At 48.3% G+C, this 22,501-nt stretch overlaps 1 protein-coding gene across 1 annotated transcript in view; it reads left to right on the plus strand.

Annotated features, from left to right (window-relative positions):
* VARS2 (valyl-tRNA synthetase 2, mitochondrial) overlaps positions 1–22,501 on the plus strand; it is a 266,584-nt gene that overhangs the window by 178,133 nt on the left and 65,950 nt on the right. The window contains exons 16-19 of the mRNA XM_069635309.1: positions 3,522–3,598; positions 7,793–7,880; positions 11,946–12,051; positions 13,432–13,502. Coding sequence (XP_069491410.1) covers positions 3,522–3,598; positions 7,793–7,880; positions 11,946–12,051; positions 13,432–13,502 — 342 coding nt within the window. The remainder of the gene's footprint in view (positions 1–3,521; positions 3,599–7,792; positions 7,881–11,945; positions 12,052–13,431; positions 13,503–22,501) is intronic.

Genomic DNA, 22,501 nt, shown 5'->3' on the forward strand with positions numbered 1-22,501 from the left:
AGTTCTCCCGCAGGATGTCGGATCACGTTCAGATTCCGCCCTCGGTCGCACAGGATCTTCTGTGGTGGGCCGACGAAGGAAATCTGATGAAGGGTGCTCCGTTTTGGCAAACGTGGCTCGAGGTAACGATCGTGATGGACACATCTCATGGGTTGGGGAGCTCATGCTAACGAGCTGACAGTCAGCGGCCGTTGGTCTCCGTCGGAGTCCAGACTCCAAATCAATCTGTTAGAGCTGCGGGCTGTCAGGCTAGCCCTGAAGGCTTTTCTGCTGTCTGTGCGGGGGAAGAATGTCCTGATTATGACGGACAATACAGTGGCCCTGCACTACCTCAACAAAAAGGGGTGGGGAGGGTCACTCCCGTTGTGCAGGGAGGCGATGCAGCGCTGGTTCTCGGCCATCCAGCAGGAGATTTTGATCTCAGCAGTTCATCTGGCCGGAGCCGAAAACGTGGCAGCGGACGCCCTGAGCAGGCAGAGCACGGTCTCTCACGAGTAGGAGCTGGCTCATGAAGTTCTTTTGGAGATCTTCGCCCTTTGGGGAACCCCATAAGTGGATCTATTTGCCACCAGTGTCAACCGGAAGTGCGAAAGATTCTGCTCACTGGAATTTTGGAATTTCCTCCAAGAGGAGCCTTAGGGGATGCATTCGTAGTGGAGTGGTCCTTCCCACTGCTGTACGCATTCCCTCCAGTCCCCGTCATTCCGCAAGTGTTGTGGAGGTTACGGAGGTTCCGTTCCCGGATGATCCTCATTGCTTCGGCATGGGCCAGTAGAGCGTGGTACCCGGACCTTCTAGACATGTCCATCTGCCCTCCACACCGTCTTCCCTACCGAGACGATCTGCTCTCACGGAAGGGGGGTAGAGTTCTCCATCCAGAGGTCAAGTCTCTCAGCCTTCATGCTTGGTATCTGAAAGGCTGAGGTATAAGGATTGGGTCCTCCCTGAAGACGTGATAGAGGTGTTGCTTTCAGCCAGAAGGCCCGCAACGAAATCCCTGTACCGTTGCCGTTGGAGGAAGTTCTGCGACTGGTGCAGGGTACAGTATGTGGATCCTTTCCAATGTCCCATTCCTTTGGTTTTGTCTTTTTTGCTTTCTTTAGCCCACAAGGGCCTGCAAGTGGGTACCATTAAGGGTTACCTGGTGGCGCTGTCTATATTTAAGCGCTCGTCAGAGGAATGTTCTTATTTTAAGATCCCTTTGATTTCTCAGTTTCTAAAAGGGCTAACTAATGTGTTTCCACAGTCGCCTTTCCAGGTGCCGGGATGGGATTTGAATTTGGTTTTACGGGAACTCCGTTTGAGCCCTTACATTCTTGACAGCTGAAACTGTTGTCCTTTAAAGACTGTATTTTTAGTTGCGGTTACTTCCGCACGCAGAGTGAGTGAGTTGTAGGCACTTTCCACCAAGCCACCTTTCACGGTGTTCCATAAGGACAGGGTTGCCCTTAGGGTTCATCTTTCTTTTCTTCCGAAGGTTGTGTCGGAATTTCATTTAAGCCAGAAGGTGATTCTTCCGGCATTTAATCCTCCTCCGCATCCTGGTAAGGAAGAGGAGAGTCTCCATAGTTTGGATCCTAGGAGAAGTTTCTATCTCTCACGGATGTCCCGGGTCAGAGTGGACGATCAGCTCTTTGTTGGATACACTGGAAGGCGTTTAGGTCAGGCTGTTTCCAAGCAGACCTTGTCCAGATGGATCATTTTGACGATCTGAGTGTTACCGTTTGGCGGGTAAGGACCCTCCAGTAGGCTTACGGGCTCACTCTACTAGGGGTATGGCTGCTTCCACGGCCCTACAGAGGGGCGTTCCGATTCGCAGTATTTGCGAAGCAGTCACATGGGCTTCTGTCTATACCTTTGTGAGACACTATTCCCTGGACTCCATCCATGGGCAGGATTTGGCCTTTGGTAAGGCAGTCCTATATTCAGCAATTTGATTGGGCATTCTAAAATTCTAAATTTGTAAATTCTTTTCCCACCTCCATATGTTGGTACTGCTTTGGGAGTCTGTCGTAGATGTGGAATACGTCAGAGGACACAATCCCCTTGAAGAACAAGTTACTTATCTTACCTGGTAACGTTCTTTTGATGGGATGTTCCTCCGTCATATTCCACATCGAACCCTCCCAGCCTGCCCCTCTACAGAATTTCTTATGCGATTGCAGCTCACGTTTCCGCAAGGCTTTCTGGAGTCCTACTGGCAGGAGATTGGTGCCACACGTTCTGGGAAAAAACTACAACTGAGGCTACGGGCACCGTGGTCCTATATATAACATCCAGTGACGTCGACCCTCGACGGAGGCCCTCGAGCGACAGCATATCGATGTCATAGACGCAGGACGCATACGCCGAAAATGTTTCCAAAAGCAGCACAGCTGTGGTCATTACTGTCATAGATGTGGAATACGTCGGAGGAACATCCCATCGAAAAAACATTACCAGCTAAAATAAGTAACTTGTTCTTCTCTCTCCTGGTTTCCTCCACTTGTTGTTTCTTAAACCATGGGCTACTTTTCCCTCTTCCCAGGGTGTTTGCGCCCAGTTCTTAATACCATCTCTTTCAGGCTTATTCATTGTTCTCTTTTTCACACTGCCACAGTTCCACTTAAAGGGATTAATATTTAGTATCTCGTCAATTTCACTGGGATGAGTTTCTTGTGCTCCATAACAATGCCCTGGCTGCCTCCCGGTTCTCCCATTCACCGAATTACCTCTGTATATGCAGGGGAAAGCTCTTAGTCTCAGCACTCACTTGGGTTCTCTACCTCTGCTCCACGTTTTGTGCTTGTCCTTGTTGTTGGTGACCCGCCCTCGGTCCTGTCTCTTGTTGCGACCGCGTCTGGATGCGGGTCATAGGACAACTCATGGACTCCCCAACTGGATGGTTTTGGTGCTGTCCCAAAGGCGCACGGCCCACCACAAAGTCGTTGTGGTCACGCCACCACCAGGATAAGGATCCCCTTCTCCTCAGGTCCCCACTACTCAAACGCCGGGCCTTCAGTGTTTCCCTTTCATGAAAGTCGCATGCTCTGCCTCTCTTTGGCCCCATCTCCTAAAGGCATCATCTCGCCTGGGAACTTCCCCTGCTTATGTCTTTCTCTCTCTGTCGGCACTTCACCTCTCCTCAGTGTGCTCTCCTTTTCCAGCCTCCTCGTCTGTTAAATGTGCGTCTCTTCTCAAAGAGACAGATCCTCCTCCTTGGTCATAATGGGGTATTTTAGTTTTGTCTTCAGCCAAGTGCCTGGAACTTACAATGTTCTTTATATCTGATATTCCCATATTTGCCACTATGCTAGATGTTCTAGGGAGTTCCTCAGTGGAACAGGAGTCCTTGTCCCCCAAGGGGGAGTCTCTCCAAGTGAGGTCCCACTTGCCCAAACCCCTAGGGGAGGGTCTTTCAAGCGGGCTCACCTCCCGAGCCTCAAAGGGGGAGGCTCGAACCTTTCATTTATTAGAGGTGTCTGCAGAGTTACCTGCTAAGGCGGTTCTCCCCATAAATATTCTCATTTTTTTGCCTGCAGGCCGTGAACAGTGGCCGACTGAAGCTCATCCCTAGTACGCACCAGAAGACCTGGGAGAAGTGGCTTTGCAACATAAGGTAAGAGCAGTCCCCAACCTTGGCTTCTTGCCGGGAGAGCAGGTATCCTAGACGCCTCCTTTCCTGACTCCACTTCTGGCAGAGAGGGCGAAGAACAGCTCTTTGGTCATCACACACTTGTCTTGCCCACGTTCACACACTGCGTTTGCTAGTTTTCCTTCCAGGAATACCACACATGGTAATCCCTGTGAGCAGTAATGTCCTGCTAGACGGGCTGCATTTCTGAAATAGTGCATTACACAATTTGATCAAATCTGTTTAATTTATGATACATAGTTGTTGAAATATCTCTTTTGTATTTCTTTGTATTACCGTACTAATTGTATTTGTATTTATATAGCGCCTTAATCCAAAGCGCGTTACAGTTTAACAACAAGAATACATCAAACCTGGAACAGTAGAAGCAATAACAATACACATGAATCAAACGAAAAGACAGTATGTAGAGGAGGAGAGGAGGGGGATGGGGAAGGAAGGATGAGGGAGGGAGAGAGAGTAGGGAGTAAAGTGAGTAGTAGGAAGAGAGGTCATAGGAAAGAAGGGGGAAGAGGAATAGCACAATGACTGGGTACTAGTGGGAGAGAGAGAGAGAAAGGGTAAAAAGGGGGAATAGGGTGCCGGGGAGGGGAATGAAGGAGTGATTTCAAGAATAATTCTATTCATTTATCAAAGCTATGATATATTTATATTGCGCCTATACACAAGTGTTTCAAGGCGTGACGAGGCGAGGGAGGGGAACAAGAGGGAACAAGACAGCGATCTTACTAGGCCCATTGACATTGAGGTTGCGCAAGTGCAGGAGGAAGGGAGAAGTGCAGGACATAGGATCAAACATTGAAAACAATAAGTGCGGCCAGCAAGTGGCAGCGCAAGTGTTAAGTGCAGAAAAACAGGTGATAGAGAAGTGCAAGTATGGGTGTTATAGGTTTGCAGATACAGCCCTAAGTGCAGGGTTGCCAGGGGGGCAGTGCAGGATTGCAACTGGGAGGGCAGGAACCTGGGCCCGTGGTTCAGAGCGTAGCCAGTTAGCCAGTGCAGTATAAGACAAGAAGATCAGCAGGGCAGTGGAAGGGAGAAGGTAGAAGCAAAGAGGAAAGCCTTGAGCTGCTTCCAGAACCGGAGATGATTCTGCTCAAGTTTCAGAGAGGCAATGAGGCTGTTCCAGAGGGAGGCGGCAGCCAAAGAGAGATCTGCCCCAACTCATTGCTTGGAAAAGCGACTGACCCTCAAGGAGTTAGAGGTGCGAAGTGCTCGAGTAGGAAGATACTTCAGAAGAGAAAGCTGGAGATATTTTGGTTTCAGGCCCCAGAAGGTCTTGTGGACAATGCAAAAGGTCTTGAACTTGATCCTTGCAGCCACTGGGAGCCAATGGAGAGATTTCAGGGCTGGAGAGATACGATCCCTGGGCTTGAGGCCAAGTATAAGTCTTGCAGTCCTGTTCTGGATGAGTTGTAGAGGACGGAGGGTAGAGGCAGGCAGATTTAAATGGAGGCTGTTGCAGTAGTCCAGCCTAGAGAGAACCAGAGCTCTAGAGACAGTGAGCTTCTGTGGGAAGGAGAGGAAAGGAAGAATACCTCTAAGGAGGTGCAACTGGTAGTGTGACTTCTTAGAGACGTCAGATGTGAGGAGAAAAGGAGAGTGTGGAGTCGCAGATTACACTGATGTTCTTAGCCTCACAGGTGGGAGCTGGAAGGGGGCCAAGGGAGGCCGGCCAGATAGTGACATGAAAAGAGGGTGTAGGTGTGCCGATGAGGAGAATCTCTGTCTTACTGGCATTAAGGCAGAGATCGTTGGCGGCACACCATTCCTGAATAGCAGACAGACAGTCAGAGATGGGAGAAGGGGAAGAGGAGGCAGAGGGGAGCCTGAAAATGAGCTGATTGTCATCCACATAGCACTGAAAGTTGGGGCAGAGAGCGACAGTGCGGTGGGCGAGAGGTCCCAGGTGTTGGTTGAACAGCCAGGGAGAGAGGTTAGACCCCTGGGGAACACGACAGGTAGAGAGTGAGATAAAGGAAAGGAAGGACCCAAGTTGGACCTGAGAGGGTCGATCAGAGAGGAAAGAGGTCAGCCAGGCCAGAGCCTGATCAGTGATACCCAGGTTATCACTGAGATGATTGAGCAGGATGGCATGGTTGACCATGTCAAAGGCAGAAGAGAGATTGAGTAAGATGAGGACAGAGGGGAGATAGAATCAGGTTAGAAAGCAGGTCTTCACGGATGTTCAGGAGAGCAGTTTCTGTGCTTCTGGCTGCTCTGAAGGCAGATTGATGCTCATGGAGACAACCAACCGATTCAGTGTGGAGATTAAGCTGGGTGTTGGCCAGCTTTTCCAGGGGTTTGCCCAGGAAAGGAGTGATGGAGATCGGGCGATAGTTGGCCGGAAGGGAGGGGTCGGCTGAGGGTATCTTGAGAAAGAGGGTGCACAAAAGAGTGCTTAAGAGGGGAGGGGAACGTCCCAGAGGCGAAAGAGTGGTTGCAGAAATCAGCCAGGGCTGGGGCGAGGATGTCAATGTGGTCCTTGATGGTTTTGGAGGAACAGGGACGAACCTGTTTAGAAGCGGCTTTCATAGATTGGACTTGTCTTGAAACCTCATCGGGGAGAAGAGAGGGAAGGCAGAGAAGGGAAGGGGGTGGCCGCAGGGGGGTCGGAGGAAGAGGAGAGAGTGGAGGGAGAGGCAGGAGAAGCCGAGAGGGTGGACATGGTGTCCTGGGTTTTACAGATGAAGTGAGTATCCGCGGCCATACAGAGGGCCTGGGAAGGGACAGGAGAGGTAGACTCTGGCAGGATTGGCTAGCTCCGTGCAGATTTTAGAGTTTGGTCGAGTTGTTAGATGACGCAGAAACACGGGCTTGCATGTGAGCTCTCTTCTTAGTGAGGACAGAGAGTCAGTATTGCCTTTGGAGCAGACGGCAGACCAGTTTGTCAGAGGATGTACAAAATGCCAACCATTTCCTCTCAATCACCCCACATTTGCGTTTAAGGGTGTCAAGATCTGAGTTGTACCAGGAGTTGCACTTGGCTGTAGGCTTCATGCAGATCCTCATGGCAGGGGCAAGTATATCGAGAGTATCGGAGATAAGAGGGTGGAGCTTGGAAAGGGCTGTCGGGGTGTGAGTCAGCCAGAGGTGCAGGAGGGGGAGAGAAAGAGGTGGCGAAAGCCTCAACTGACACACGCTTCATGGGTTGAATGACTGAGAAGGTGGGTGGCAGTGTGTGTGTGTGTGTGTGGGGGGGAAGAGAGAGAGAGAGAGAGGGAGAGAGAGAAGAAATTATGTGAAAAATAATTGCAATGTTTCATGCATAAAAGGTTTCTATGAACCAGTTATACTTTATATAAAGCATATCGTGTGTCTGTGCTGGTAAAACATTCAAAGAACGCATTTATCTTCTTATTTCAGAATTAGAAATGCATATGAATAGCAGCAGTTCCCTTGGTTGTTGACAAACTGTTCAGACGGGTCACTAAAGACCCTCCTTTGCATTGTGTAAATGTACACACAGAGTGGATGGGACTGAGAGCACCAAAGAGGCTTGCATTTTCGCCCCCTTTGTGGCTTTCTGCATTGTTTTTCACAAAATGAGAGGGGGATTCATAAGTGCACACATTCACTTCTGTGAGAAAAGGGTTGTGCAGCGGGAGTGAGTGGAAAAAGGAAATGGCATCTGCATCTTTTGTGTGGAGGTAAAATTATGGGGGAATACTTCTGATATTCACGTGATGTTTTAACCCAAACCCTTGAGCTATTGGCGGGGGTGTCTGTACTTCTAAAATACCTCAGGAGGAAAATACCTCACTATTGAGTAGGACGGGTAAAATGCAGGAAGTTTTCCAAATACCTTCTATTTCTTTCTGATCTCTCCATACTCCTATTCACCCAATGTGTTTTTGTGACAGTTGTGATAATAGCCAAAGCACTCATCCATACAGTGTGAGTGCCTTCCCTTGTGAAACACACACTATCACTGACCAGCTGTTTGATTTATGAGTCACTTCCTATGGCTGGCCTTGGCCTGGTGCCCTTAACTCTGTGAGCTCCACACCTGTGACTGCCATCTTTTACTGATGTCAAATGTCACAGAAGGTGAAGCTTCCAGGTGTTTGGTTATGCCATCTGATCTCCAATGAGAAGGGGTCCTGGGTGGGCATTCCGATCCCATAATACTATCATCTTTGTGTTTTTCAATGATAGTGACTGGTGCGTCTCACGGCAGCTTTGGTGGGGTCATCAGATTCCAGCATACCAAGTCTCAACATCGGAGTCGTGTAAGTTGGCGCAGGTAAAACTACAGTCACCACACTACCAGGGTGCATTGCTGGTTCACCCAGTTAGTGTGCAGATCGTATAAATGTGGGGACTTGTGTAATGGTGCTCGTTGCAGTAGTTAGTTTTGGGAATGGTGTAAGCATATCAGCAGTGGGAAGTTGTGTGGGGAATGGGGTGAGCATACTGGAAGTGAAGGTTCTGTGGGGAAAGGTGTTTGCATGCTGGCAGTGGGAGGCTGTGTTGGGAGTGGTGTGAGCATGCTGACAGTGGGAGGTGGTGTGCAGAATGGTGTAAGCGTGCTGGCAGTGGGAGGTTGTGTGGGGAGTGGTGTGAGCATGCTGGCAGTCGTTGGTTGTGTGGTGAGTATTCTGGCACTGGGACGTTGTGTGGGGAGTGGTGCGAGTATTCTGGCAGTGAGGGGTTGGGGAATGTTGTGCACATGCTCGCAGCGGGAGGTTATGTAGGGAATGGTGTCAGCAAGCTGGCTGTCACGGGATGACACCCTGTAAAGAGAGGCACAGGACACCCAGGAAGGGTTTCGGGTGGTTGTGCCGAAGTAAGGTAGACAGATAAGTACACACACAGCTGAAAGTAATGAGAATGAAGAGTAGTCAAGTGTAGCAAGGAATAAGGTACTACAGAATGGATTCCCTCTAGGGGTGTATGCAGATATAGGAAAAGAGTATTCCACGGACCTTAGGAAACACTCTAGCCTTCTGCACAGTTTGCTATAACAGAGGCCCACGCTGTTTGCTCATGGCTTGGAACAACAGCTATGGGTGTCTGTAACGCAGAAACAAGACAAGGGAAGGGGCAGAGGTTGCCTGATGGAAACCAACAGACAAGCTCTGTACAAAAGGGTCTACAAACAGTACAAGAGAAGATACTTATAGACAAATCAAGGAAAAGGGAGTTGATAGCAAATTAGCAGAAGGAAATGAAGGGAAAGTTGTGTAACAGGATTGGATAGCAGAGGACAGTAAGGAACAAGGTTGAGAGCTCAGAGGAGCAGGAAAGCAATGAGCAAGCCCACAGGAGCAGGGCTGTAAGGTAGAGAGCCCAGAGGGAAAGGACTTAGGGCAGCGTAGTAAAGCAGGCTGCACGGCAAGGAGCCCAGAAAGGCCGGGCAGCAAGGAGTGAGCCCTGGGGGCAGGGCCGCTGACCGTAGAAGGCTGCAGAGGACTGTAGAGGGCTGCTAGGCTGAGAACCCAGCGGACAAAGGTGGGTAGCAAGCATCGGAGCGTGATCGGCTGCAAGGTAGGAAGCCCCGAGTACAAGGGCTGTTGGTAGCAGAGAGAAGCAGGCTGCGCGGCAAAGAGCCAGAAGGACTGGGCAGCAAGGAGTAAGCTCAGAGGAGCAGGGCCGCTGACTGTAGAAGGCTGCAGAGGACTGTAAGCTGCAAGGTAGGAAGCCCAGAGGACAAGGGCTGTAGGCAGCTGGAGTGAGGCAGGCTGCAGAGCACGGAGCCCAGAGGACAAGGGCTGTAGGCAGCTGGAGTGAGGCAGGCTGCAGAGCAGGGAGCCCAGAGGACAAGGGCTGTAGGCAGCCGGAGTGAGGCAGGCTGCAGAGCAGGGAGCCCAGAGGACAAGGGCTGTAGGCAGCCGGAGTGAGGCAGGCTGCAGAGCAGGGAGCCCAGAGGACAAGGGCTGTAGGCAGCCGGAGTGAGGCAGGCTGCAGAGCAGGGAACCCAGAGGACAAGGGCTGTAGGCAGCCGGAGTGAGGCAGGCTGCAGAGCAGGAGCCTGGAAGACCAGGGCGGACGATAGCAGCTGAGCGTGATCGGCTGCAAGGCAGAAACCCGGAAGGGCACAGGCGGAGGCGGGAAAGCAGCAGAGTGTGATCGGCTGCAATGTAGAGAGCCCGGCAGGGCACTGGATCCAAAGCCGGAGTAAGGAGGAACCGCATACAAGATCCGTAGCTCGAAGCAACAAGGTGCTGGAAAGACTCATAATGAAAGAGACTGAGCTCCTGCAGGCAGCAGCTTTTATACCGCCCAGCCCAGCACAGAGGCAGGCTAATTGGTCGCACCTGGATCCGCACACCTGCAGACAATCGGCCTCCTCCCTCTCTGTTCCTGAGCTGGTGGAAGCAGAGCAAATCCCTAGGGCTTCTGGGGATTGTAGTTCCGAAGATGACGAATAGGAATTGCCAGGAAAAGATGCTTATAGCTAAGAGCATTGTGGTAAGTGTAGTTTGTTGGGAAAAATAGAAAAGCACCAAAGTCTCGCAAATGGGAAATAAGGTCCATATTGATCGTAAATGTATGCGCCCATGGTGCCGGCATGACACTGGCAGTGGGAGGTTGTGTGGGGAGTGGTGTGAGCATGCTGGCTTTGGAAGGGGTGTGTGGCGAGTGGTGTGAGCATGCTGGCAGTGGTCGTGTGTGTGGGGAATAGTGTGAGCTTGCTGGCAGTGGGAGGTTGTGTGGGGAATGTGTGAGCAGGCTGGCAGAGGAAGATTGTGTGGGAATGGTGTGTATGCTGGCTGCAGGAGGTTGTGTGGGGAATGGTGTGAGCATGCTGGCAGTGGGAGGTTGTGTGAGGAGTGTTGTGAGCATGCTGGCATTGGAAGGGGTGTGTGGTGAGTGGTGTGAGCATGCTGGCAGTGGTCGTGTGTGTGGGCAATAGTGTGAGCTTGCTGGCAGTGGGAGGTTGTGTGGGGAATGTGTGAGCAGGCTGGCAGTGGAAGATTGTGTGGGAATGGTGTCAGCATGCTGGCAGTGGGAGGTGGTGTGAGGAATGGTGTGCGCATGCTGGCAGCAGGAGGTTGTGTGGGGAATGGTTTTGGCATGCTGGCAGTGGTCGGTTGTGTGGGGAGTGGTGTCAGCATGCTGGCAGAGGAAGGGGTGTGTGGGGAGTGGTGTGAGCATGCTGGCACTGGAAGGTTGTGTGGGGAATGGTGCACGCATACTTGCCGTGGGAGGTTGTGTGGGGAGTGGTGTGAGCATGCTGGCAGTGGAAAGTCATGTGGGAATGGTGTGTATGCTGGCTGCAGGAGGTTGTGTGGGGAATGGTGTGAGCATGCTGGCAATGGAAGGTTGTGTGGGGATTGGTGTTGTCATGCTGGCAGTGGAAGGTTGTGAGGGGAATGGTGTTGGCATGCTGGCAGTGGGAGGTTGTGTGGGGAATGGTGCGAGCATGTTGGCAGCGGGAGGTTGTGTGAGGAATGGTGTGTTCATGCTGGCTGTGGGAGTTTGTGTGGGGAATGGTGTGCTCATGCTGACAGTGTGCAGTTGTGGGGAATGGTGTGAGCATGCTGGCTGCGGGAGGTTGTGTGAGGAATGGTGTGCGCATGCTGGCTGCCGGAGGTTGTGTGGGCAATGGTGTGAGCATGCTGGCAGCAGGAGGTTGTGTGGGGAGTGGTATGTGCATGCTGGCAGTGGAAAGTTGTGTGGGGATTGGTGTGAGCATGCTGGCTGCGGGAGGTTGTGTGAGGAATGGTGTGCGCATGCTGGCTGCAGGAGGTTGTGTGGGGAGTGGCATGTGCATGCTGGCAGTGGAAAGTTGTGTGGGGATTGGTGTGAGCATGCTGGCTGCGGGAGGTTGTGTGAGGAATGGTGTGTGCATGCTGGCTGCAGGAGGTTGTGTGGGGAATGGTGTGCCCAAGCTGGTAGTGGTAGGTTGTGTGGGGAATGGTGTGAACATGCTGGCATTGGGAGGTTGTGTGGGGAATGTAGTGCACATGCTGGCAGTGGAAGGGGTGTGGGTAGTGGTGCGAGAACGCTGGCAGTGGAAGGTTGTGTGGGGGATAGTGGGAGCATGCTGGCTGCCTGAGGTTGTGTGAGGAATGATATGCACATGCTGGCTATGGGAGGTTGTATGGGGAATGGAGTGAGCATGCTGTCACTGGAAAGAATTGTTGGGAGTGGCGTTCAGGTTGTGGTGCATCAGGTTGCGTGGGGAATGTTACATTGCTGGATGCAGCAGACCGTGCAGAATGCTGAGAGGCTGCTTGCTGCTGTAGGTAGTTTGTGGAATGGTGTAAAGCTTCTGGCTGCATACCGTGGTGTGTGGGATGGTCTACGAGCACACCACTGTCATTATTTTCACCTTTGATGTAATTCCGTGTTATTCACACAGGAAGAGAGCAATGCACTCTGGGTGGTCGCACGCTCCGAGGCCGATGCACGTAAGAAAGCCACAGAGATGCTTGGGATCCCTGAGCAAGACATCTTACTGACAAGAGGTGAGACCACTACCCAATATTAGCTGCTGTGCGACCGGTGCAGCCTTCTAGCAGGAGTGATTTAATTGTATGCGATTAACATAATATCAGATTCTTGTATTTCTCTTGGTGGGGAATTCCTTTCACTTCTAAGCACTTTAGTAATAAGTGCTATTGTACGAGACACTGCTGGACGCCTCAACCCTGAGGTGTATCATACCTTTACTTGCATACTACTGAATGCCTCAACCAATGAGTGGACAAATCCCATTTTGGACCTGATATGTCATGAATATCTCACCAAGAGAAGTGAGGTCCCTTAGCATGTCATATCTGCCATGGATGTTGCATAGATAAGGTGAGGTCTCATAGTATGTCTTATCTGCCATGGACGTGTCCCAGATGAGGGGTGAGGTCTCCTTGCATTTCTGATCTGCCATGGACATCACACAGATGAGGGGTGAGGTCTCCTTTCATGTCTGATCTGCAATGGACATCACACAGATGAGGGGTGAGGTATCCTTGCATGTCTGATCTGCCATAGACATCACACAGATGAGGGGTGAGGTCTCCTTGCATGTCTGATCTGCCATGGACATCACACAGATGAGGGTGAGATCTTGCATGTCTGATCTGCCATGGACATGTCCCAAATGAGGAGTGAGATCTCCTTGCATGTCTGATCTGCCGGCATGTCTGATCTGCCATGGGCGACCCAGAGATAAGGTGAGTCTTGTAGTAGGTTTGATTTGCCATGGACTTCTTCCAGGGGAGCAGTGAGGTCTTCTTGCATGGCTAATCTACCATGGACATCACACAGATGAGTTGAGATTTGCTTACATGTCTGATCTGCCATGGACGTCTTTCAGATGAGGGGTGAGGTCTCCTTGCATGGCTGATCTGCCACAGATGGCTCAGAAATGAGGGGGCGCCAACTAACCTGTCTGATCTGATTTTCTGATGAATGCCGCTGTGTTGGTACTTTAGCCATCCAATCATTGAGTGATTCTGTGCTGTTACTCATTGTGTTGAAGTGATGTTCTTATTGTTGTCAGGATTGTGGCTGTGTAACTCCTTTTGATGCTGGCGGCCCAAGCGCATCCTGTAGAAGGGCCTGCATTGGTACCTGAAAGAAATGTGGGTGTTGCACCATGTACATTTGACCGATTTCTGCTGTTTCCTTTTTATAACCTAAATCTGGAGCGATACAATCCAGCTAAGCTGGACAGCGCTTTGTTTCAGAATGAATCCCCTTGTAGATTGAAGAGGTTATGAAACATACATGGATGGATGTGACGCCCACTCTTAGTAACTCCCATAGACTGGTGAGTTAAGCCCTCTGATGCTGGGTGACCCCACTTCCTTGGCCAGTGACTGCTTCTGTACCTTGTCTGCCCGCAGATGCTGACGTCCTGGATACTTGGTTCTCATCCGGCCTCTTCCCCTTTGCCATGCTCGGCTGGCCTGATCAGGTGAGTGGCGTGATCCCAAAGGTGCCTCCACTTCTTGCGCGCCGCAAAGGAAGTGCTACTGAGACTAGCCATGCATACAGGGTCCTGTGCAGCTTCAACCAGAATGCATTATTCTTAAGTTCACATTGGGTTTATTGAAATCAGTTATTGAATGTACATGAAATAAAATGGATATAGAAACGGATTAGTGATTCAAATTAAGATGAAGGTCTATTGTGTGTAATGTCATGAAACTACAATTGATTATAAATTGAATTTTAACTTGTATCATCATTAGTTGGGGCCATTAGATAACGTACCTGCCCAAAATTTAGCATTTTATTAACACAGCTAAGATTTTAGCCTGTTTGTTTCCCTGCATGTGCTGCCTGGGCATCTGAACTACACAATCCAGCAGCCTTGTAGTTCTCTGCTGCCTCATTAGTTTAAACCCGGCGCGAACGCGCCGGCGCGAAGGGGGCAAGCCGGTCTGTGCCGATCTGGCCGGACTATAAAGTCCATTGATTCTCCTACATCTTCAGGTCTCTCTTAAACTACGCCGTTTTATTTTCGTTGCATTTCGTTTTTGCATTTCGTTTTTAGCACTGTATGAAGGTCTATTGTGTGTAATGTCATGAAACTACAATTGATTATAAATTGAATTTTAACTTGTGTCATCATTAGTTGGGGCCATTAGATAACGTACCTGCCCAAAATTTAGCATTTTATTAACACAGCTAAGATTTTAGCCTGTTTGTTTCCGTGCATGTGCTGCCTGGGCATCTGAACTACACAATCCAGCAGCCTTGTAGTTCTCTGCTGCCTCATTAGTTTAAACCCGGCGCGAACGCGCCGGCGCGAAGGGGGCAAGCCGGTCTGTGCCGGTCCGTGGCCGGACGGGTCGGAGTTGGTGGAGCCGGGACTCGTCACACCTGTGTCAGTACCCGGGATTTGGGGAGCCTGGGGCTTAGGTAAGTCAAGATCTGCGCCATGTTCACTACAGGAGTAGCGAGAGAAACAGGTCAACATGAGAGGGATGAAGTTTTAATTGATGAGGTGGAGGGAAATTTGGTCACTGGTTCAGTACGGGTGGATACAGGGAAGTTCTCAGACCTTAATATCGGCATACTTAACACACGATCGTTAACCAAACATGCTACCAATATTGGGGAGTTGATTACTTCCAACAATTTTGACATTCTCTGTTTAACAGAAACCTGGCTCAAGTACCCAGTAGGTCCCACATGTGAACAGGCTGTACCAGATGGCTACAGTATTTACTTTGAAAACAGACAGCAGGGAAGAGGCGGCGGGGTGGCAATTATTGCCAAAAACAGCCTTAAACTTTTTAAGGTTACTCTAGGACTTAGTGGATGCGAAGCTTTGCACTTTAAGTTAATGCTCTCACCCAATAATTGCTTAAATTTAATTGCTTTTTACAGACCACCAGCTTTGGTCTCAGACTTTTCTTCGGAACTTTGTTCATATTTAAACACCCTGAGATCTGATAACGTATCTACAGTTATTATGGGTGACGTAAACTTTTGGCGAGGGAATAAGAAAGATAAGGGAGCTATTGCCCTGGAAAAAGCATTGAATAACCTGGATTTGTCTATTCTCAATATGGATCCAACCACCCCTCAGGGAAACCAGTTAGACTGGCTGTGTGGTTATAATGTACTATTACAAAATTGCAGAACCACTCCTTGTATATGGAGTGACCACTACTTAATATCAGCCAATTTAAGATTACCACTCTATGCACATAAACCCAATCCTCATATTAAAATAGTTAAGAGAAACTTCAATAATCTAAATGCGCTACTTCTTAAGACTTGTATGGATAAAATAGCGGACTCATTTCAGGATCAGGACTCATGTACTAACCTTCTAGATAAATATAATAAGCATCTTACAGAGTTAGTGGAATTAGAGGCACCGCTCATCTCAAAATTAGCTAGGAAAAATAACAACAGCCAAAAATGGTTTAGTCCAGAGCTCAACTCTTTGAAGAAAGAAAAACGCACTTTGGAAAGGAAATGGACTAAAGATAAAACCACGGAGAGTAAAAAGAACTGGAAATTGAAGGATAAGGAATATAGAGATAAGATTAAGGTAGCCAAGGCTGATTTTCTCAATAGTGAAATTGAGCAGGCAGAAAATAAGACAAGCAAGCTCTTCAATATTTTGAAGAGCATGGAAAAGCCGGCTTCTCTCACCCCGCCTTTCATGCCCTCCGAGGAGGATTGTAACAAGGTGTCACAGGCCTTTCAAGCAAAAATAGAAAATGCAAGACAGAACATTATCAGAACATTATCAGACTTATCGCTAAACAAGACACTGATCCCCCACTAACGGAGACTCTTGTCAGAGGACAGTTCTTCAAATTTAGCTCCATCTCAGAGGCAGAGATGTTAGAGGTGTTGAACAACATGAAACCAACCACTTGTGCAGAAAATATCCTGCCTCCTAGCATCATTCTCCAACATAAAGCTACCTTTGCGCCCATTCTTCACAGAATAGTAAATGCCTCATTTAAAGAGGGCACAGTGCCGAGAGACATTAAGAAAGTTACTATCACCCCTCTTGTCAAAAAAGCAGGTCTGGATCCTAAAGATCCTGCAAATCTTTGCCCAATAACCAACTCAAACTTTGTTCTCAAGCTATTGGACAAGGTTGCTACACAACAACTGCAACAATTCGTTGAAAACGAGGAGATCCTGCATCGGCAACAATCGGGATTTAGAGCCTCCCATAGTACGGAAACAGCCATGCTGGATCTGCAGAACCAGATGCTTAGCTTAATAGATAAAGGCAAGTTAGGAGTGTTAATGCTTTTAGATTTAAGTGCCGCCTTTGACCTGGTGGATCACCACCTTCTCATCAAGGCACTCAGAGAGAATGTGGGATGTTCAGAAGGAGCCATAGATTGGCTTCTGTCCTTCCTTTCGGACCGTCAAGCCAGAGTCCATTGGGGCAGTAGCTTCTCCGATCCCTGTGATATTTTATTTGGAGTCCCACAAGGGGCCAGCCTGTCCCCAATGCTGTTTAACATATACATGCGCACTCTGTGCAGCTTACTGGTGAAGGAGGGGGTGTCGTTTACAAATTACGCAGACGACACCCAACTCATATTGGAACTGAATGGCAGCCATCATGACGCAGACAGTGAAGTAATAGCCAGGGTCTATAAGATAATTAATGCTTGGATGCAGACAAATTGGATGTGTCTGAACGACTCCAAAACTGAGCTTATGCTGTTTGGATCTAGTCGTCAGCTTGCCAACTTGGGGGCAGAGTATAAGTCATTTAAAATCAAGAAAGCCACTATCCAGGTAGTCCAGAAAGTGAAGACCCTGGGAATGATGGTTAACGCAGTGGTAGACTCTCATGCTCAGACTAGCTATCTACAGAAAAACACGGCATATTACTTGAGGCTCATGAAAGCCATTAAGCCTTACCTTAATGAGGGCAACATGGCTACCATAGCCAGAGCCATTATATTATCAATACTTGACTATGGTAATGCCCTGATGCTAGGGGCTTCCTCTAGGGATGTCTCTAGTTGTCAGGTGATTCAGAATAACGCGGTTAGGCTGGTCAAAAATTTGAGGAAAAGAGACCATGTCACTAAAGATAGAATGGCGTTACACTGGCTAAGAGTAGAGGATCGTATAAAATTTAAAGCTCTCTGCCTGGTTCATAAATGCCTTTATGGCTCTGCTCCAGAGTATTTAAAAAAGAGGTTAGTGCTTCACACCCCCAGTAGAAGTCTTCGCTCCGGGGGTAAATGCCTGTTGATCGTTCCCAAGTTCAAGCTGAAATCGGGGTTGGGCAGCTCCTTTTTGGTTCAGGCGCCCAGCTTGTGGAATAGTGTTCCGGAAACACTCAGGTCTGAAACAAACCTTCTTGCTTTCAGGAAGGGTTTGAAAACATATCTCTTCAGATGATGAACCGGGATAAGTTGGATCAGGGACATCTTCAGGGTTCAGCTATGGACTGGCCTCTTTCTGTGTTCTATGTGTGTCTCTGTTCGTTTAAAGCGCCCTGATGCCCTTGGGCTACCGGCGCTATATAAAAATGAAATTAAATGAAAAATGAAATTAAAATATAGGATTGATGCACCTGATATATTACATACATTCATGCTACTGCAGACATGTACCATAACATTTGAAACAATTTGTCCAAATTACTATTAATTTTCTAGGTTTTTCCCCTTCTGGGGTAAAAGACAGTGGTCATGAGACACACGAATCCCAGTGATTTGACCGAAGGGGAAATTATCGAGGCTGAAATATCCGAAAACGAAATGTTTGAATTACCAAAAGTTCTAACACTTTATTTTTGGACATTTCAGCCCCGATAATTTGGCAAATATCTCTCTCTTTCTCTCTCTCTCTCTCTCTCTCTCTCTCTCTCTCTCTCTCTCTTTCTCTCTCTCTTTCTCTCTCTCTCTCTCTCTCTCTTTCTCTCTTTCTCTCTTTCTCTCTTTCTCTCTTTCTCTCTTTCTCTCTTTCTATCTCTCTCTCTCTTTCTCTCTCTCTCTCTTTCTCTCTCTCTCTCTTTCTCTCTCTCTCTCTCTCTCTCTCTCTCTCTCTCACACACACACACCCCACCCCCCCCACTTACCTTCACGCTGGTTCCTGCAGCGCCAGTTCCCTTTCACTTCTGTGATTGGGAACTGACGCTGCAGGGTCCTTTTCTTTTAAATCTTTTTTTAAACGGATGGCTGCGGTGGTGTCCCCCGCAGCCTCCGCTCACTATACCATAAAGTATAGTATGCGGGGGACAGCCCTGCAGCCCCCGTTTTTTTTTCCCACGGACGGTTGCAGGGGTGTCCCCCGCAGCCCCTGTTTTTTTTTTTTAATGCTACCACCAGAGGATTGAACTTTTGGTGTTCGATCCTTTGGTGGTAGTATTTTTAGAACTTTTGGTCGTATCGACCTTTTTTCAGTCATTTCGACCTAAACCGAGACACACGGGGTGGGGGGCAGGGTTTATGTATTCCAGCAGCAATTCCAAGAGTCCTAGTTTGCCTCAGACACACACGATGATCATTATATCAATTCTGCATGTCACGTTTATTTAGAACCTCTCTTCTGTGCTACGTGACTTCATCTCTGGCCGACCGTATCACCAAGTCTTGTCATTTCATCTCTGGCCGAGGATATGACCAAGACTTGTCACTTCATTTCTGGCCAACCGTATGACCATGTTTTGTCACTTCGTCTCTGGCCGACTCGACCGTATGACCACTTCGTCTCTGGCTGAGCGTACGACCATGTCTTGTCACTTCATCTCTGGCCGAGCGTATGACCAAGTCTTGTCACTTCATCTCTGGCTGAGCATATGACCATGTCTTGTCACTTCGTCTCTGGCCGAGCGTATGACCAGGTTTTGTCACTTCATCTCTAGCCGAGCGTATGACCATGTCTTGGAGCAATTCCTCACACTGTAGGCTCGCTGGTGTTTCCCAATTGATTTCAATTTCTTTGTCCTACCCAGAAAAATCTTTCTACTTGTCAGTCTAGGAAAATAGATACCACACGATTAATGGCAATGTATCATATTGTGCCGAAGACCAACAGTTTCATGTACTGAATGTCAGAAATACAGACTCATAAGTTTGACCAATGTGCGGCCATTTTTGATGTAACTACAATCGCCATTTTGTTCTCTAACGTTTGCTCATTGCTTATTGTTCAAAACTGCTTAGCCGAAAGCTTATTCTGCTTCACTGATTACTTTGTTGTTCAAAGCAAAAGAGCAAGGCCGCGAGGCCGGGAGTTATTCGTTGAAACATAACGTAGGCAGCCCCAGAGAGGAATGCCCAATCCCCTCCCGCATGTAGCCTTGGAAGAGCACCACGACATTTAATAATTTCACTGATGCCAGGCAGTCTCGTTAATATGTTAGAAATGCTAGAAAGAAACAGCTATAGGCTTGAATTATGCTTTTCTTACGGCCCCACCTTTCCTAAGCCCAGCAGAGCATGCTGACTCCCAGGACACGAATAGCAAATAGGAGATAGCAAGGCCTGGAATGCGACTCTTCCCCCGTAAGCAGCTTGCTCGTAAGAACAGAAGCGCTGTGTTCTGTTCAACAAAGAAATATGTCTCCAGACTCGCAATGTTGCATATTGTTGATAAAATAGATGTTCGAAGGTGTCATATTCGTCGAAATTGTCAATCATCAGACCCAGTTCAAAGAAACTGTACAATGGGCGTAATGAACATGTCATGACTGATTGCAGGATGTCCATTTTGTATATATGTAACTGATGTACGTTATTTGCTCTCTTGCGTGCCTCGAGGTCTGGAGGCACACGTCGCGGGGCGTGAGACCGAGTTGGCCAACTGAGACTATTTGCTTTGCAATAAACCCTAACTTTTGGGAATACAACCTCGTGTCTGGCTTATCAGTTTGTGTGTGGTGATTTGCCTTGTTTCCACTGCGTGAGGGTTCCCCTAGGGGCCCCTTCATACTGGCAGAGGCAGTCAGAAAATGACTCAATCTTTTACAGTACCTCATCCCCAAATCTCTGAAAGTGGGAACAGTAGATAAACTGGTGAGTATGACCTCTCCAGCAGCTGGCCCGTATTGCGTGCTCTGCCCGAGTACGGTGAAGTGTAATGGATAAAACTCCTAATCAGCCCAACAGCACTTCTAAACCAGCAGGGGTGCCACCCATGAAGGTGAAACGGGCACAGCCTGACAGTGACACCTCCTTTGCCTCTTGTGGTAATGTAGATCAAGGCAGGATATAGTCTTTGTGAAGGATGTGGCCGAGCAAATAAGCATCCACATGGCAATACAAGAATATCCCACAAAGGTCCTTTAAAATGGGAGACTTTCATCAAACTAAAGATACTAACGCACTAATCACAACCCCTATAGCCCACCAATGTAAAGGAAGACATAGAACATGCAGAGGTTAAGATAAAAGAGATGGACGCCACCTGAAGATCGGGGAGACTGGCAATATTCAAGTTCAATGTAGATATCTTTAAGAAGGTAAGGAGTGGGGTCTTAGATGTCACTAGGACCATTTAAGGCATGCCAGTGGGAAAGAGCCACTACTGAAACCTTTTAGGTGGGTTATTGATGCTCAACAGCATTGAGAGAGCCTTTCAGGTGCTTTACGACGGGTCGACTCATTTAGACGGTCGAGCTGCTGGATCCCAATAGATCCAGTGTGTTGACATGGCGGACCTACATCAGTGATCTGTTTGCATTGGCTAAAGAATAGGCAGATGATGGTCGGGTCGACATCTCAAAGCAGTCAAGTCAGTTCAACGAGATCCAATGATGCAATGCAGTTCTTTGTGGCAATCAGCTCACAGGGTGGAGCGAAGGCAGGCGATGGTTGGGCCACCTGCTTCAGTACTCAAATCGGATCAAAAAAGTAGTAACTGTGGAAAAGGGCTTGCTGCGACTCTAAAACAACTCAAACGTGGTCATGTTGGTTCAAAAGTGGATTAAGGCGGGAAAATCCCCAGAATTGGTTCTTCACTCTTGGGGTGCTGGAGGAACACGTTCCAGGTCGCCAGGTATAAGGGGAGACCTTGTTCTTCCCTTCCAATCCAGAAAGGTTGCCTGAGGGTATTTGCAGTTGTCACCTCCAGTGAGAAGGATCCATGTTCCAGTGTTCAGGGAAGCACGTTATACCATTGGTTAGAACCGGCTCCTGCAGAGGCAACATTTTCTTAACTCGGTCGGAAGAGCTCCTTGACGTGTGTGATGTAAGCTTCCCAACCCTGAAGCTTTCTTGTAAAGAGGCGGTCTCCCAGTAGTGTCTGATGTTCACATTAGGGGTGCACCCTGCTGCCCCATTTTTAACTCCGGGGGTGGGAGAGAAGCAGCACAGGGGTTATGGTGGAGAGTGGTATGTTTATGTAGTTGATTCCAGTAGAGACTAACACTGGCTTGAATATTTGCATTTGTTTTTTTTTTACTTTAAAAATCAACAAGTTGTACAAGTGTCTCCAGTCGCCCCGAAACTGAGCTATCCAATCTTCTTCTTTTTCAACTCTGCTAAAACACGATATTTCAGTTGCAGTATTCTCATCGCAAAGGGTCCCAATTAGCCATGATGGAATGATCCCCACTCTTCAACACGGAGCTGCGTCACTGCACCTCAGAGTCCAAGAATATGTCTCTTGACATGAAATCGATCATTGATACTTTGTAATGAAAATCTTGGACTCTTGTATTCTGAAAACAAACAAGACTTGAACATTGTTACTGTAAAATGTCTCACAACGGACACAAATTGGGGAACAAGTGTGGGGTACATTCTGAAAGTTGTCCAAATCTGTTGCTGTTTTCTAAGACAGCTGGTGCTTACATCAGTGTTTTGAGGAATGGTAGTGTGCATTTTACCCCTTAGCAGCATTTCTAAATACCACACCCGTGCTGTAACTGCAATTACAGCGAGTGTTGCTATTTTATGGCCATCCATGTCGTAAGCAATTGACTGGATTACAGGGACTCAAACCCCAAATGGAAACTCTCTGGCAAAGAGGACTGTGAAAGGATTTGTCTGGCCCTTTTAGAACATTCTTTTTTTTGTTTTTGCTTTCTTTTGGATCTCTGGGGGTCCCCAGAATCTGGCAAATACACCATCCTTGAAGATGTGAACTTTCTGCAGTTCACCAGTCACCTGTAGTCTAATAGTAATTTAAAGATTGGCAATGTGTGGTTGTGACGTGGCCTTGAGAAATGTTTAGCAAGCGTTTGTGTTGTCCTGCTTTGACTCTGGAAAATCACTTTTGGTGGTGTTAAATACATGCTGTCACAGTTCAATTGATTATTGTCAATGAATTATTCTTCTGATCATTCCATGTTGTGGCTCCTCCTGCGTACCTATAACCTTGTCCCTTACTAAGGGATCCAGGTTATAGGTTATAGATCCAAGGGGGAACTCCCTGTGGATGAGTTGGTCGGGGAAATGTACTTGCGCTTTTCCCCCGACACCGCTCCTCAGCAGGATAGTGCACAAGATGCACCAGGAACAA

This window comes from Ambystoma mexicanum, chromosome 13 (genome assembly GCF_040938575.1).
Source record: "Ambystoma mexicanum isolate Mex_15411 chromosome 13, UKY_AmexF1_1, whole genome shotgun sequence".
Taxonomy (NCBI): domain Eukaryota; kingdom Metazoa; phylum Chordata; class Amphibia; order Caudata; family Ambystomatidae; genus Ambystoma; species Ambystoma mexicanum.